The sequence below is a fragment of the Prunus persica genome, chromosome G1 (genome assembly GCF_000346465.2).
Source record: "Prunus persica cultivar Lovell chromosome G1, Prunus_persica_NCBIv2, whole genome shotgun sequence".
Lineage (NCBI taxonomy): Eukaryota > Viridiplantae > Streptophyta > Magnoliopsida > Rosales > Rosaceae > Prunus > Prunus persica.
Window position 1 is genome coordinate 3,760,113 of NC_034009.1, and position 18,076 is coordinate 3,778,188.

Below are 18,076 nucleotides of genomic sequence, written 5' to 3' on the forward strand. Positions count from 1 at the left end.
ATGGCTCAACCCCTTGGTTTCATTGATCCTACTCGTCCTTCTTATGTTTGCAAGATCCACAAAGCACTCTATGGCCTCAAACAAGCACCTCGTGCTTGGTTCCATCGCATTAGTACTTTCCTTCTCTCTATGGGCTTTACACGGAGCCAAGCTGATACTTCATTATTTATTTTTCAACATGCGTCCCATACCATCTTTCTTCTTCTGTATGTCGACCACATCGTGGTAACTAGCAGTGATTCCACTCATCTCTAATAATTCATCTCTCTTTTAGGTGGCCACTTTGACATCAAAGACCTTGGTGTACTCAACTATTTCTTAGGTTTACAAGTTCTTCATAAGGATGGTACTTTCCACCTCAATCAACTCAAATATGCACATGATCTTTTACAGAAAGCCAATCTTCTCAACTCCAAACCCACATCTACTCCATTGGCTGCCGAGGTTCTCCTCTCTGTGTCTGATAGTGCTCTTATCTCCAACCCAACCGAGTATTGCAAGCTTGTTGGCAGTTTACACTATTTCACTCTTACTTGCCCTGACATATCTTTTGCCATCAGCACTGTTGATTAGTTCATGAGTGCCCCTCGCACCTCTCACCTTGTTGCCGCCAAACGGATACTTAGGTACATCAAGGTCACTATTGATCTCAGCTTCACCTTCACTCCTCAAACTGCCGCCGCTCGCCTCTTTGCCTACTCTGATACGGATCTGGGTGCCCCGATTCTCGTCAGTCAACCACTGGATTTGTGATTACTCTTGGAACTAACCTCATCTCATGGTGTTCCAAGAAACAGCTCACAGTCTCGCGCTCTAGTACATAGTCGGAATATCTTGCCCTTTCTTATGCTTGTGCCAAAACCACTATGCTCCCTTCTTCATGAATTAGGCGTGCATCTTCGGTTCCCGGTCCAACTCTTTTGTGACAATCTCAGCACTACGTACATGGCTGCCAATCCAGTTTTCCATGCCCACACATGTCACATTGAGTTGGACTGACACTTTGTCCGTGAAAAGGTTGCTCTTGGAAGTCATCAAGTTTGCTTTGTTCTTCTGTCGACCAACCTGTGGACTTGTTCACCAAAGCCCTTCACAAACCATGCCATCAGCATATGTCTTTCAAACTTGTGCATCCTGTGACGCCCAGTTTGTGAAGGGGTGTTAACGCAACTTTCCTTTCCTAGCCTACACGAAAGTCAACTTCACAATCTCCTCATAGCCATTAGCCTTTCCTGCTATAAATCGGATTGTATTCAATTGACCTCGTGCCTTGATCTTACCAAAATTGTCTGTCAAAAACGTACTTCAATTTGAAGCGGTTTGCCCTTCATGGAATAAGTCAGTCAAATATATATTACAGTCGCCATCATCATTCACTTGCTTACCAGAACTGCCATGGATCTTTCTTCCTCATTTTACCAGTGATATTGGGTTTTGATTTCGCACTCTTGAAGGCAAGAGTTACCACTTGGAGAACCCTCTGTGTGATAATGGTCTTTGCCTTGGGTCCTCTCATGGATGGCTCCTTTTCTTGAGGAACAAGAAATTGCTCCGATTATTGCTCTTAAATCCCTTTGTAAGATCCATTTCACACCTATAAGCACAAACCTTGAGAAGCCATTGAAAACAAGCACATCGGCAGCAACTAGCACACACGAATAGCCTTGGTCTTCCTCTCTCTATACACTCATGTTCCATCCTATAAAGGGGTAGGAATGCGAGTCTGTATTGGTGGATGAGAGCCTTAAGGTTCCTTGCCCCTAAAGTAACTCTCCAAGTTTATCCTTATTACGTCGAGTATCCATAACCTAATGTAAATAGGTATTCTACAAGTGAGATAGAGCTCCCACTCTATCAAAACTATCTGAGAATATCAACTCTATCTCTCCCTTCTATCCTTGTCCATTTAGGAGCCCTAAATAGATGTGAACTCAATAAGGAGTTCTAACATTCTCCCACTTGAGTGAAACATCCATTTAAGGCTCTTCTTTAAGAAACAAGAATTATTTCCTTATGTGAACAGTTTGGAGAAACATTTTGATAACAATACCTAAACCACACTCGCTGTCAAATATCATCAACTCAATGGACTACAGACATGGTATTCAATATAAGATATCATCCACCTATAATCACAATAAGCAATCATATCCACATAGAGTACCAATAAGTTATGGTCAACATCATAAGATGAACAATCTTAATTTTGACGTTATACATTCATCTTATGACAGGTCCACTTTACGTTCTACATTATACATATCACCTGCAGCTTAAAACAAGTTTATAAACTGAACTGTAAAACTGTAATCATATTGCAAAACCAACCAACTCAAAACAACATTCATTCATGAATCTAGAAACTGTCTAGAATATCTCAAAATAAAAACAGCTCATGGTATGAAAGTAAACTTAAACAAACTAGTTAAGATTATCAAAAGATAAAGCTCCCACTAAAAGCATCCTCAAAACTAGACAGTAACCCCATGTTAATCACATGCCTCTGAAACAAATTGTTTGGGATTGCCTTATTCAAAGTATATGCCTGCATTTCTGTAGTGTTGATATAATCAACAGAAGTTGAACCTTCTCGAACTTTCTCTCTAACTAGCAGATACTTTACTTTCATGTGTTTGAGTCCAGCATACCTCTTGTTATTCTTGCAAAAGAACACCACCCCTTTGTTATCACAAAATAATTGAATAGGTCTTGCAATGGAATCAACAACTTTCATGTCTTCAATGAAAATTTTCAGCCACATGGCATGTGTGGTAGCTTCATAGAATGCCAAATACTCATCAAACATGGTAGATGTAGCCATAGAAGGTTGTTTTGCACACCTCCAAGCTACTGCACCACCTCCCTCCCATTATGAACACAAACCTGGAAGTTGACTAAGAAGTGTCTTTACGTCCTGTAAAGTCTAAATCTGTGTAACCAACTAACTCCAAGCTATAAGTCCTGTTGTAAACTAACATGTGCCTCTTGGTCATTTGCGTATACCTTAACACATATAGCCGGGCGGCTATACTTCAATGTTTTTTAAGGCTTTTTTAATAAATAGTATAGTCGGGCGACTATACTTTGGTTTTTTTAATATAATTTTTTTAAATCAATAGTATAGCCGTGCTATATTGGGTTCTTTTTTAATAAATAGTATAGCGTGGCTATACTTAAGTTTTTAATTTTTTTTAATAAAGGGTATAACCGAGCGGCTATAATCTTTAAATATAATATAATTAAATAGTATAGCGGCTCGGCTATACTAGATTTTTTAAAAACGTTTTTAATAAATAGTATAGCCGTGCGGCGATACGCTTTAAATATAATACAATTAAATAGTATGGTTGCGCGGCTATACTTCTGGAGAAGGTACCATTCTTCATGTAAAGTGTTACTTGAAAAGTGAAGCATAAGCAAAAGCATGTCATGTCCTAAAATCCTATGTCCCATATTAGATACAAAATGCTTCTCTACATGTCTTCAACAGATGAAAGCATCCCTCAACACTACTGCAGTATAGGTGTGCGGCTATACTTTTTAAATTCAATATAACTAAATAGTCTAGCCGTCTGGCTATACTACAGTTTTTCCAAATTTGTCTCAGTATAGCCGCGCGGCTATACCGCATTTTTTAAAAAACTTTTTAATAAATCATATAGCCGTGCTGCTATACTAGGTTCTTTATTTTTTTAATAACATTTTTTCCTTGAATTTCATTTATCATTCAGAATAATTTAGAAAATTCACGTTTTTTAAAAAGTAGACACACAATACATGTATGTACATATGTTTCATGTCTAATACAGGTGTTTTTTTTTTATTTACAAAATGTACAATTTCAAACAAAGATTTATTGGTATAGTAGTAAGAGATAAGGTAATGTTCTTTATGTAAAGTGTTGTTTGAAAAGTGAAGCATAAGCAAAAGTATACCATGTCCTAAAATCCTATGTGCCGTATCAAATACAAAATGCTTCCCTACATATATTTAACAGATGAATGCATCCTCTACGTATAAAATACGATTATGATTAAATAGTGTAGCCGCGCGGCTATATTATAGTTAAAATAAAATTAAAAAAATGGTATAGCCGGGCGGCTATTAAAAAGTTTTTTTTTCTATAAATAGTATAACCGAGTGTCTATGCGCTTGAGATATAATATAATATATGTAAATAGGATAGCCACACGATCATACTTCAGTTTTTTTAATTTTTTTTAATAATACGTCAGGTTTTTTTAAAACATTTTTATAAATAGTATAGCCGGGCGGCTGTACGGGGTTCTTTATTTTTTAATTTTTATTCCTTGAATTTCGTTTATCGATAAGAGTGGTTTAGAAAATTCACGTTTTTTAAAAAGTAAACACAAAATACATGTACGCACGCATGTCATGTCTAATAAACGTTTTTTTGACAACATTGTCAATTTCAAAAAAGGATTTATTGGCATAGTAGTTAGAGATAAGGTAGTGTTCTTCATGTAAAGTGTTGTTTTAAAAGTGAAGCATAAGCAAAAGCATGCCATGTCCTAAAATCCTATGTGCCGTATCAAATACAAAATGCTTCTCTACATGTCTTTTAACAGATGAATGCATCCCTCTACGTATAAAATAATATTATGATTAAATAGTATAGCCGCAGAGCTATATTGTAGTTTTTTTTATATTTTTTAAAAATAAATAATATAGCCACATGACGATATTGTTTTAATATATTATAATTAAATAGTATAGCCGAATACTTCAATTTTTTGTATTTTTTTAAAATAGTATAGGCCCTCAGCAATAAGCTTTAAATATAATATAATTAAATAGTATAGCCGATTGGCTATACTTCAGTTTTTTTTAAAATTTTTATAATAAATAGTATAGCCGACCGGCTATACTATTTTTTGGTTTTTTATTTTTTATTTTTTATAACTTTTTAAATAAATAGTATAGTCTTGCAGCTATACTGGTTTTTTTTTTTTAAATTTTAAATATAAATAATTTCCTTGAATTTCATTTATCAATAAGAGTAGTTTAGAAAATACACGTTTAAAAAAAAAAAAAGCAAACATACAATAATTGTATTGTACACGTATGTATTTTTCATATTTAATACATGTGTTTTTTAACAAAATTTTCTATAATACACACAAAATTAACGTATTATACACATAATTTTTACATATTATTGAATAAAAATAAGATATAAGATAATTTTTACATATTCACGAGAGGTGGTAGTATCCTTCACGTAAAGTGTTGTTTGAAAAGTGAAGCAATTACCAAGAACACTCCAACTCAGCATGCAATTCTCTACGACAGATAATGTGTGCAATAACATAATTTAGTAGCACTTAAGAGTAGATCAAAGGCAAACATTCCCACACAAAAAGAAAAAGAAAAAATTGAACTCTCATATAGATTTACTGTGAAATTTCTCTTCAATATCGGCTTTGGATACTAGCAAATTAATATCTATACAGTATTAACTAATGCAACTAGAGGGTCCTTATTTAATTTTATTTCCAAGACATGCTTCAAAAAAATAGGTGATATGATGGCAATAGACTCACAATATGGAGAAAATACGACCACAATAATAAGGCAATATGACAATATTGCCTTCTTATTGTGGTTGTATTGCCTTTCTATTGTAATGTTATTGCCATCGTATCACCTTTTTTTAAAGTGAGTCTTAGAAATAAAATTATACAGTTGGGAGTATGAAGTTTTTGTATTGCCTTCTTATTGTCATTGTATTGCCTTTTTATTGTCGTCGTCTTGCCTTGGTATTGTATTCTATTGTCTTGTATCACCTTTTTTCTTTTCAAGTCGTTCTGGGAAATTTTTTGCTCGGTTTCAAACAAGTAAATGGTTCTGTTTCAAATAAAAATTTAAAGTTCATTAATGCGAATCCACCATTTCAAGAACAAGTATCACAAATTGGGTTTGCCAAACCTTTTGGTGGTGGTTAGTGGTATGGATGAGGAAGATGGGTCTTTGGACTCCTGAAAAGAATAATAGAATTGAGAATTAGGACTGAGAATCAATGAAAGAGAGGAGATACAAAATTGGGGTTTCATCTCATATAGAGCATAGCAAGGAGGAAGAAGAAGCAAAGAAAAAAGCAATTTGGGGTGTCATCTCAGAAAGAGCTGAGATGAGAAGAAGAAGCAGCAGCGAAAAAAAAAGCAAAATTTAGAGAGAGAGCAAAGACCAATTTCGCACGACAAAAAGTAGTGATAAAAAGGTGATACTTGGCTAATAGGGAGCTTTTATAGAGGGTATTTTTAAATGAGTTTCTAAAAAAAGGCATTGTTGAATAAAACATTGGAATCAGGGACAAAGTCGCGTATTTTTCAAAAAAATTTGTGATTCCATGTAAAAATCTGTAATCAAATACTCCCTATTCCACTTTTTTATCCCTTTTGTTCTTAGAGTTCTCCAATTTATGGCGAGTTGAAGAATCCCTCCATCAAAGAAATCTATAAGCTGCCCAATGTTGTACAATTTTGATTTTATTTATGATCATTCCTTGTTATTTTATAATAAAAAAATATTTTTATTTTTTGAATTTGAAAAAGAAAAGAAAAAACTCGATTATGACAGGCATAACTGTAAAAGCGTAACGACACTACCCGCTAAGGTTAGTTTCTTCTCATAGCTGCTAGTTTCTTCTCATAGCTTCCTCTCCACTTGCATGGAACAGGGAGATACCATACGCCACTCCACCACTCCACCTCTACAAAAATCTCCTCCCCTTCTCCACCAAATTACACATCTGCCACTTTGTTCCACACTGTAACTCAGCCATGGCTTCTCTGCAAACCCATCATTACAATTTTCAATTCCACCGCTGTGTCTGCTCTCTCTCCCCCAAGCTCCACGGCCTCCAAAACCCCAAGCTTTCACTGCGCTTTCCCATCTCATTTTCCGGGAAAGTTAGGGTAACTTTTAGAGGAAATGGGAAGGGCAGAGATGGAATTTACTCGCTTTGCTGCTTATGCAGAGCTGGTTCTGAGGTTGAGAAAGTTTCTGCTGAGGAAGGAAATGAAAGGCCTCCTTTTGATATCAATTTGGCCGTGGTTCTTGCCGGTTTTGCATTCGAGGCCTATAGCAGCCCTCCTGTAAATGTTTCTCAACTGAAATTCCTTTTTTTTTTTTTTTTTCTTTTGGGTCATATTGAATTGTTTGCTTTCTTAAAAAATTGAGGAAAAGGAAAGAACTTTAGCTGTGAACTTGACTGGTATTTGGTTCCTGAAGCTTTGTTTAGTTACTGAGGAAGTGTGTGAAAACTAAGCTTTTTTGGGATCCTGATGGTGGATTACCTTAAGCGTTTTAGTTTCAAATTCATGTGATTTTTGTTGGATATTTTTTTTTTTTTTTTTGGGTTTAGGATAATATTGGGAGGCGAGAAGTTGATGCTGCAGATTGTAAGACAGTGTATCTTTCAGAGTATGCATTCAGTTCCTTATCAGATACTTCCTTATTTTTAGTTGTATGCATTTAGTTATACAGTTATACTGATTCATGTTTCTAGGGAAAAGTTACAAATAAGCTGATAAATTTGTAACTTTTTAACAGTTACAAAATGCTTTTCATGCACGCAGGTCATTTGTACGTGAGATCTATGATGGCGAATTGTCAGTTAAACTGAAAAAAGGCCTCAACTTACCTGCCATGGATCCATGGGTTGGTTATTCGTTTCAACCTTTTCTGCATTACGGATTACAGTGATTAATTACTACTGTAGGCTTCTGTATTCTTTTATACATGTAATTCACATTTCTTATTTGTTTCTTTTTTTCCTTTTAGTTTTTGCTTTTTTATTTGACATTTGATGTGCTTTTAGGGAACAAGTGATCCATACGTGGTCATGCAATTAGATGGTCAGGTTGTCAAAAGCAAGGTTAAATGGGGGTAAGGTTTGCGACTTTACTTTCATATGTAATTTTAAATCTTTGATCCCCTTCCACGGATTAAAGAGAATGATAATCTTTATGGTTCACTAACAAAGCTTGCTTAAAGACTTTTGTGATGCCTTAGATTTTAATATAATGATCTTGCCCTTGTTTCGCTTGAAATGAAAAATTTACTTGGATCTCTTCTAAGGTGTAGCAACACCCAAAACCCGAGAGTTAAAACCTAATCCTAAGCCCTAAAAAGGCACATTTTGCGTTAAATGAAGTGTCAACTGATTGGCCGTGCTTGCTGATCAATTGACAAGCACAAGCGGCGCTCATAGCATCCAGTTGAACAGTGGAGGAGCGGACTCTGTATATACACACACACAATTTATAGCTCTTCAATCTGTATATATGTCATAATTCTTTTTGTTGTCATCTTCTCATTCTGTGCAAAGTTCAACTTTATTTGTATGGTTAGTTACATTTTTCACACACCTGTATATTAATTATTGCTTGTTAGAATTGGTAGAGTTGGAAAACTTTCTTATTAATTGATTAATTTCTGTTTGCTGATAATGAATCTTTTGTTTCTGACTGCCTCTTTATGTAGGAAAAGTATCATGGAAACTTAAATATGTGAGATATCTAAAACGTATTGCATGTTGCCTTCATGACAGATAACATAAACATATCATCATAAAAATTTCAGTGGATCCACAAAATTCATGGACATTTGCTTTAATTCAACTCAAGCTTGATTTTATTTAAAATAATGTAATGGCTGCAGGACGAAAGAGCCAACATGGAACGAGAACTTCAGTTTCAATATCAAGCAGCCTCCGACCATAAATCTGCAGGTCAACATGTATTCTTACATTATCTGTACTCTTTTACTTCCCATACAGAAAGCTCTTGCCTATAATTTCATTTATTTTCTTCAGTTTTCTGTGTTTAAAATCAGGAAACAGTTGTAGAAAAAAGAAAAAGAAAAAGAAGTAACATTGAAAAGACCCCTTCCTTAAAATTGACTGCAGTCACTCCGCAACAAAATGTTTTCATCTCTCTGTATGTGAAGGGAAATAATTATCTTGTTTCTAATAACTGTTTGTGAATGGATATCTCCTCTTTCCAGGGCCGGTTATCTACAATATTACTGATGTAGAGGGTTTTTAACTTTGTACTCTTGAAGATTAAGTTCTTTTCATAAGTACTGCTACATTCTTGGCATGTTAGCTCTCTTTTTAAGATGTCAATCATATCCTGTTCTCCAAAGTTTCCTGTTACCCGGAATGCAGACCTGTTATCATCTGACCTTATGAGCATGATTAAGAATGAGAAAAAAATAAACGTTCTGAAGAATTAATTGGTCATTTATAGCTTTCTGTTTTCCCAGCCTATGAAGAACCATATGTTGCACTTAGTTATCTGCATTCAGCATTGTTGTTCTTATTCTTGCTATTGTAATAATCATATTGATCTTGTATTGCCTAAGAATACTTTCAGAGGGAAGAGATGTCAACTTCTAATGTTATTAAATGATACGTTAATTATCCAATTACTGTTAGTGTTATTTTCAAGTTGCTTCATAGCTTCTAATTTCCTAATATCTGGCATCAATTTTTAGGTAGCAGCTTGGGATGCAAACCTAGTAACTCCACATAAACGAATGGGGAATGCAGGCATCAGTCTGGAAGGCCTTTGTGATGGTAAAAATCAAATCAATTATTGTTAGTGAGGCTGTATAATTTTACTTTTCAAAATGATTAACATATGTGTATTTTTCTAGGAAATTCGCATGATGTACTGGTGGAATTGGGAGGAATGGGAGGTGGTGGAAAGTTACACCTAGAGGTACGTTTTCCTGGTGAAATGTAATTTTGGTATAGGTAGTTGGTTCCAGAGATAAGAAGAATGTTGCATTGTCTCCTGTTGTTGTGAGAATACACCTTACAATTTGGGATCTCATGTATAACAAAAAATTACTACGTGTTCTGTATAAACCTACTATAGCTCGTCTTGTGTGCGTATATGCCAATACAAGTCACCATGAGAAAGTTCCATTCACTTCAAGTCTTTTTCTTGCCAAAAGATCTCAGATGTGTTGCAGGATTTCTGGGAAGGAATGAGACTGTTCTATTTCTTGGAATGCCTTCATTTGGGTGTCCTTTCCCTTATACATTTTCTTAACGTTTGATTCTCAGGAAATGCAACCTTGAGTAGCCTTTTTCCTTTCAGAGAAAAAAAGGAAAATATTTATTATTATTTTTAAAAAAACCAAAAAAAAAAAAAATCACCAGAATTTTGGGTGTTTTACATTCTCCTTATACAGAGGGATGCTTACAAGTTGTCAGTTCTTTCAGTGACTTAAATTGATGCTTAATCTTCTTGTTTTCTTCTATGCTATAGCCTGTATGGTCCTTTTTATTTACCTGCTAAGAGTTCTCTGCTTGTAGTGAAAGTTTTGTAAATTGTTTATGTGTGGTTCAATTGGGAACTTCTTTCGTATGAAGTTTTGTTATTTCAACTACTGATACTTTAATTCTATTGTTAATCTTAAGCATCTAAGTTTATATTTGCTGTGATGGTCTGTGGACTGGGCCCTGCAATATTATATATGTTCACACTGATTTTCTCTTTTGACGTAGTGTTCTGTTTGAGTTATAACTGCTAGTGTTGAGCTTTCAGGTCAACTATAAAAGTTTTGATGAAATTGAGGAGGGAAAAATGTGGTGGAGGAGGGTCCCCTTTGTTTCTGACTTTCTCCGTAAAACTGGTTTTGAGCCTGCTCTAAAAATGCTTGCTGGCTCTGACACTGTGCAAGCACGTGAATTTGTGGAATATGCTTTTGGGCAGTTAAAGTCATTCAATAATGCCTACCTTTTGAAGAATCTGATTTCAAGTAGTGATGAGAATAACACAGAAGGCACTAGGAAATCTAATAATTCTGCTGGTGTGTCAGACGTGCCTTCCCAGATGGAGGGTATAGCAGAAGGTTCCTTAAATAATACAGGCTTCAAAGAAGGGAGCAATTCAGATGATTCCAATGCAGATAATGGTGGTGTGGAGAATGGTTATGCCCCTGAACCCGTGAAACAACTTGGTGAGGAAAGGCAATCAAATAAGAATTTTTGGAGGAACTTTGCCAATGAAATTAATCAAAATGTTGTTGAGAAATTTGGTCGCCCAATTCCAGAGAAACTAAAGTGGGATGGGTTTGACTTATTAAACAAAGTTGGTTTGCAGTCACGAAAGATAGCAGAAGCATCTTATATTGACTCAGGGCTTGCGACTCCAGAAGGCGTAGATGTTGATAATGATAAAATAAGTGGCCCACTTTCTGTTAGCATGATTCAGTCTTCACTTCCAGATATTAAGGAAGCAACAAGGGACCTAGTAAGGCAAACTGATTCTGTTTTAGGAACATTGATGGTTCTTACTGCAGCAGTATCTCAATCAAACAAGGAAGCAAATCTTGCTGGAAGGAGCAAAATTAAAGAAGAGGATACTAGCAATGTAGAAGATGATGCCTTGACATATCCCATCAACGAGAAGCTTGCTAGCTCCCAGGGAGCTCAGGAGATGAAAGAACTCTTTTCTACTGCAGAAAGTGCCATGGAGGCTTGGGCGATGCTTGCTACTTCTATGGGGCATCCAAGTTTTATAAAGTCTGAATTTGAGAAACTATGTTTCTTAGACAATGCGACGACAGACACGCAGGTATTATTTTAATCTTTTGAGAGGATCGAGGAGCTTCTTTATCTAGTTATAGTTCATCTCTAAAATCTGAATAATCATAAAACCTTATATGTGGCAAAAGGCTGCCAATTAATTGTGAGAATTATATTGTGGATGACTAAATTATAGGAAGCTGCAGGTGGCAATTTGGTGCGATTCTTCCCGGAAAAGATTAGTTATCGCTTTCAGGGGAACAGAACAGGTAGGTTATATATTGTTTTTATTCAAATATGGGGTTCAGGTATGTATCTTCCAGCTCAAAATACCTCTACTCTAATTTTTGCAGGCAAGATGGAAGGACTTGCGAACAGATTTAATGCTAGCTCCTGCTGGGTAACATCTTTATACTTATCAAGTTATAACTTGTTTATTTGATCGACATTAGTGATTTGTGATCTTTCTTCCTAATTTTCTTTGGAGTCATAATGCATGTAATAAGTGTCCAGACTGGACCAGCCAGGTGGAACATTGAATGGTCTGGTTTCAAGTTCGGATTAGTACAGGAAGTCATCCGGATTAGTACAGGATCCATTTTATGTTTAATAACCCACTTGGAAGTTAGACTGTCCGACATTGGTTTGACTGGCAAACCTTTGAACTAGTTGTGGTTGAAGAAAACTTGGTAGTTATTCTCTGACAGAAAATTATGGTTTGAAGCTGATTTTGGATTCAAACTGCAAATGAGTTTTAATATCATCTCTAATGTACAATGTGCAAAATATACTGTTTTTGGTGCGCTCTCATTGGTTAATGCAGCTGCCATTACTGTTGAGTCATAATTCAAAGTTTGATGAATCAATTAAAGCCTTCAAGTATAGTTATTCTCTGACAGAAAAGTATGGTTTGAAAGTTGATTTTGGATTCAAACCACAGATCTTAAGGGTAGAAGACAATGAATTAAAGGTTGGGGCTAGCAACACTTGCTGTTATGCTACTGATAGCTTGTATTTAACTATTACATTAATAACTTTAAGACAATTTTGTTTAATTTAATGCATGAGAATGACGTCATGGTCCAACTGCGGCCGGTCAGAGTGGTCACCTCTGACCCAGTCACTTTATCTGGGTTGCCAATCAGTTGAGGTTTTCAACGATCTCATATGCACTAAGTTTCTCAATGGTTGTTGATTGATTTATCTAAATTAATATTCCACAATTTCAGATGTGCCCATTAAGTTAAGTATCATACTTTGTAATGTTGGATTCTATACCTCTTTAGGCTAAATCCTGAAAGGATAGGTGGAGACTTCAAGGAAGAAGTTCAAGTAAGCAAAACCAACTCATTCATGGACGAGATGAACAGATTATTGACAAAATCCAATCTTTATGTATTTATTGACGGTGATAAAGTTATTTCAGGTTCACAGTGGTTTCTTAAGTGCATATGATTCTGTCAGGATCAGGATCATCTCTCTCATGAAATTGGCAATTGGTTATATGTAAGTTTTGATTTTTTTAATCTTTTAATCTTATTTTCTGAGCATGAAGCGACTGTCCTACTTATATACAAGTCAAGCAGCAGAGGACAGGTATTATCTAAAAGAATATTTCGGAATCAGTTTGCTTCAGTTAAATACATTAGGCATGTGGTTTAACATAACTTGCATCCTTTATATATGCGCACTGAAGTCCTTTCAACGATAAAATCTTGGAACCTTTAGAGTAAACCAGATGTTAATTATTTATTTATTTTGATGTCCATTTATTCTTTTGCGATTTTCAAAGTATGGGTTCTCTCCTTTTGGTGTCCATTTTGCATTTGCATCATGGAATTTGATTTTTCAGTTGTCAAAGCAAAAATTAAGTGGTTTTCTGTAACAGTGACGATCTTGCTGAGCCGCTGCACAAATGGCATGTTTATGTTACTGGTCATAGTCTAGGTGGTGCATTATCTACCCTCCTAGCTCTTGAACTTTCATCAAGTCAATTAGCAAAGTGAGTTCATATATTCTACTCAGTGAAGTTATTATTCTTCTTTATCGTATCATAGTAAGTTTGCACGTGAAAGAATTCGTATTCATGCACAGGCAAATCATTAACCATAGGTTATGTTGGGCTTTGATTTTAACTTGTACTAATCCAATCTTCCCTTTATGACTGTAAATAGTGTTTCTTTTCACCCATGGTATTTCACCTTTGAAGCCTTTTTGGTGTAGAAGTTATTGACCAAAAGAAAAATAAAACCTAGAAATGCTTTGATAGACAACCACCCTGACATATTTCTTTATGACTTGAATATCCTGAGATGTTAGCAACATAACATAAACCTATCATCCTTATGGTTGTAACAAATGCTTTGATTTGTACATTGAATTTTCTATGTGTATTAGGCGCGGAGTGATTTCTGTGACCATGTATAACTTCGGATCTCCTAGGGTCGGTAACAAAAAATTTGCCGAAGTTTATAATGAGGTAAGATTTTTAATAGTAATTCTTTAGCTGTTTTCTATTGCTTGGCTTTTAATTCTTCATTTGAGTGTTGGGTGATTATCCTCCCATCTTTCTTTTCTATGGCTTCATTATTGTTTCTGCTGCAGTCATCTTGGTTGGAACAATTCATTGTTTTTTACAACAGGCTAATTTCTGGTCTACACTGTAGCTGCTAATCTTGTTAGAGTCTTGCAGAAAATAATTTTCAAATCTAGGATTGTGTTACAATAAAGGAATTTACTCATTAGAATACTCCTCCACTCACTCGTTCTCTCACTATCTATCTAAATATTTACCAGTATATTATATATGTATTTATACATGTTAGAGTTTTATGATAGTAAATATGGAACTCTTTGGACTTAAATTTACAGGTATGATGAAGTCAGATCCACTGTAATATTCAAATTTGCCTCATGAAGTTGAAATAATTATTAAATATGTGAAAGTTTATGTGTTGGATGTCACATGCGTATTTGTTTGGTGAATATTTATGCAACATGCAAAACTTACCTCTGCAGAAAGTCAAAGATAGCTGGAGAGTTGTGAACCACAGAGACATTATACCAACAGTCCCCCGCTTGATGGGTTACTGTCATGTAGCTCAACCTGTTTACCTAGCAACAGGAGACCTAAGAAATGCCTTGGTGGGTAGTTCACTGTCAATTCTCCAATTAAACTTCTGACTGTGTGAAACCTAATTCAGGATTTTTAATTTCTTGATAGATGGACGTGGTATATGCTATTTAAATTTATATTTTATGGACAGTGTAAATGTTGTCCTTCTAGCTAATTGACATGATCCTCTAAAACTTGTTGGCGTAGCAGATATATATACATCAGTCCTGATCTCTTGGACTACAGGGGTCCAAGAGATTTGTGGTCACTCACCGTTGGATGTAAATTCAACGGTTCACTCACTCTTGCACTCCTTTTAAAAAACTTTTTTGAACCATTGGATTAATATCCAACAGTGGGTGACCACAATCTCTTGGACTCCTGTGGTCCAAGAGATCGGGACTGATATATACATATACATATATATATATAATTATCACATTTTAAAATGGCCGAATTGTCTTTATTTGCTTCAATTCAAAGTCTACTTGTCATCTTAAAGTGAAAGCAGTGTGAAATTGTTTTGGGGTCCTTTTTTATGGTCAGAAAGCACCCTTCTTTCCCTTATACCCAAAATGTCTTCCCCCAGCATATATGTACAGTAACAAAGTTGCGCCAATTAGGGTATTCTTAAGTACAGGTTTATTGGCATTTTCCATGGGAAAAATCCTTTTCTCTTTGAGGTTTGACATGCTTCACAGTCATTTAAGTTCCTTCCCCAGTAAATGCATGGCAGGGGATGCTCTAAACTCCCTGCCAAGCTGCATGACTGAACTGATTAATTCATATCACAAGGCATCAACAATTTGAATTCCTATTCCATATCTCTTCAATACTTCAGATGCAATGCTGGACAAAGTTCAATTTATGTGATTTATAACACATTGAAATCCTTGCTGAATGAATACAAAGACTGATACAAAATATAGTACATTTTTACTTAAAGCTGTGCTAATGACATCCAGGACAATATTGAGCTTTCTGGAGATGGTTACCAGGGTGATGTGATTGGGGAGTACACACCAGATGCGCTTATCAGTGAATTTGTACGTTTTGCCTTATTTAATCTTTTTCTTTTGGTAGTATGTTTGCTTATGGATGTCTAATATCACATTCATATGTCCACATATCTATATCAGTGTTTTCAATTTCGAACGCCTGCTGACATGTTTTAATATAGTAGAGAGAGAGAGAGAGAGAGAGAGAGAGAGAACATATTTATAGTCGAAGTCTGATCAGTTCTTCTTGAGCCTTTCTCTAGCGTTTATATCTTGGGATGCAACCACTGTTGGGTGCAATAAAGGCAGAATTGAAACTGAAGCTTTGTCCCGCTTTACTATTTGTAAAACCAGATTCCAAACAAGATCAGGAAAGAATCAGTCATAAGATCCCAAGAAATTAAAATGAATTATCTTTGTTATGTTCATGATGTGACTAATGCCCCAGCTGCATATAACGATTTTCTTCTTCCAGATAAACTGATGAAAACAATTTTAAAAAATTGCTATGTTGATTGCATCCTCGCTATATCTCATCTCACCAGGAGTATATGTAATAATTCTCTAATCAAGATGTCCTTATTTTAGGAAAATTATGTATTACATTGTAACCCATCCCACAAGATGCTGTCATGAGTCATGATCTGAATCGTCTAGTTTTTAGGTCTCCTTTTCACGGACCATCCTTGTCAAGTAGGATTCAATTTGATGTTAAGATATCTTTTGAATGCCTGCTCCAGTGTGTTTTTCTTTAACAGTCTTCCCACTGTTCAAAAAATCATTCTTAATGAAAGTTTGCTCCAGATGAAGCTTTTCTGGTTTTTTTTATCAGAAGTTTGACTAAGGGTGATTTTATCCTACAGATGAAGGGTGAGATGGAACTTATCGAGAAAATATTAGAGACTGAAATAAATATATTCAGTTCAATTAGAGATGGGACTGCACTTATGCAGCACATGGAAGATTTTTACTACATCACATTGCTAGAGGTACATTCATGGGTCGAACTTATAGATGTTATTTGTTAATTTTTGTCATATTTTGGTGGTTCAATTTGGTATTTGAGGGAAGTAGGGCCTATTTTAATTCCCTTTACATTATACCATGAGTTGTAATGTCTCCTCATCTCATTGTAAGTTGTTAATTCCTCGAGTTGTAAGTTACTATTTGTTGTAATATCTCCTTATCTCATTGTAATTTGTTAACCTGTTTTCTTCTTTCCAGAATGTGAGATCGAATTACCAAGTTGCAGCAGCAAGGGCAGTGTCAGATGAACAAAAAAACATAAAAATTAGCTGAGGATGGCATCCAACAGGACTTAAACATGCCTTTGAACATTCGTAATTGCCAATGCTTCTAGGCATTGTGCCTGCAACATACCTCCAGTCAGGTGCCATATATTTCTCCAAATTGTACATTGTATACAGGATTTTTATGAAATGGAACAACATCAGCAGCCATTCGTAACTCAAAGTTTGTATAGTTTTCTACAAATATCACAAGTCTATTCCCCCAAACAATTTTCATAACCATGGTCTACATTAGATTTCTTTAAACTTTTTTATGTTGCCTATGTCACTCTCAATTTCTCTGTCTTTGTCTCATCTCTCTCTAAACAAAGCTCATACCCTTTTACGTGCACACACAACCTTTCTTGGTTTGACACTGCAATACCAAGCTTAGTTTTCGAATGGAAAAAAGGTCAAGTGCCAGGATTGACACCACATTGCAGAGGAGGGAAGGAAATTTCTCAAAAACAGCGGTACCGCATAAATAAAGAAACAAATACAAGAACAGAGATAGACAGAAGCTTTGCTGTAGACATATATCACTTGGTATTAAAAGCTTTAAGCCAGTTTAAGAATATTGGCAGAGAGTGGCTTTTGCTGTCAAGATATGAACAGTTATCTCCATTATACTAAGCCTTAGTTGTAAGAGGTATGTATGCGCATTTTATTTGCCGTCTACGCATGGGAGCATGTGTGAAGAAGGGGGTTAGCTTGATATGCATTATTGGCTCCTATCTTAACAGTGGTAGCTCCACAATGAAAAATAATGTTCAAAACATAGCATTTCATATAACTATATTAGAACTACTGTAGGATCAAAGAATCGTGAAAGTGTCATCACACGTGTCTTAGTATTATTGGTCGAAAATGACAAAATAGTGTTATCTTGTTTCGTGGGAGTCTCTCCTCAAGATAATAAGGGTTTGGATTGGAGCCTAGTAAGAAGCCTATAGTTTTAGGCCCAAGGAAGATAAGAAACACACATGTCAAAAAGAGAAGATAAGACACCACTAAGGTTGTGGTCCTGTTGAAAAATTATTCATCTCTGACGCTCCTCAGGCGGAGCCCACATATAGAATTCATCGTCTATTATTGTATAATTTCACCA

The 18,076-nt window shown here is 35.5% G+C and overlaps 2 protein-coding genes across 4 annotated transcripts; both read left to right on the plus strand.

The window, feature by feature from the left end:
* On the plus strand, positions 1–573 carry LOC109946675 (uncharacterized mitochondrial protein AtMg00810-like). Its single transcript, XM_020555197.1, has 2 exons — positions 1–112; positions 275–573. The coding sequence occupies exons 1-2, from the start codon at positions 1–3 to the stop codon at positions 571–573; spliced, it is 411 nt and encodes a 136-aa protein (XP_020410786.1).
* LOC18792426 lies at positions 6,542–17,208 on the plus strand. Of its 3 annotated transcripts, XM_020553708.1 has the most exons (19): positions 6,542–6,622; positions 6,675–7,118; positions 7,388–7,446; positions 7,602–7,683; positions 7,844–7,911; positions 8,686–8,755; positions 9,523–9,604; positions 9,685–9,749; positions 10,584–11,615; positions 11,773–11,835; positions 11,920–11,966; positions 12,853–12,898; positions 12,993–13,072; positions 13,455–13,568; positions 13,964–14,045; positions 14,585–14,710; positions 15,647–15,727; positions 16,543–16,668; positions 16,904–17,208. In XM_020553708.1, exons 2-19 carry the CDS (start codon positions 6,804–6,806, stop codon positions 16,976–16,978), a joined length of 2,613 nt encoding a protein of 870 aa, XP_020409297.1. In that variant the 5' UTR covers positions 6,542–6,622; positions 6,675–6,803; the 3' UTR covers positions 16,979–17,208. The 3 variants fall into 3 exon arrangements, with proteins under 3 accessions (XP_020409297.1, XP_020409303.1, XP_020409311.1); XM_020553714.1 differs by lacking the exon at positions 6,542–6,622 and having other exon boundaries at positions 6,636–7,118; XM_020553722.1 differs by lacking the exons at positions 6,542–6,622; positions 6,675–7,118; positions 7,388–7,446; positions 7,602–7,683 and adding an exon at positions 7,722–7,740.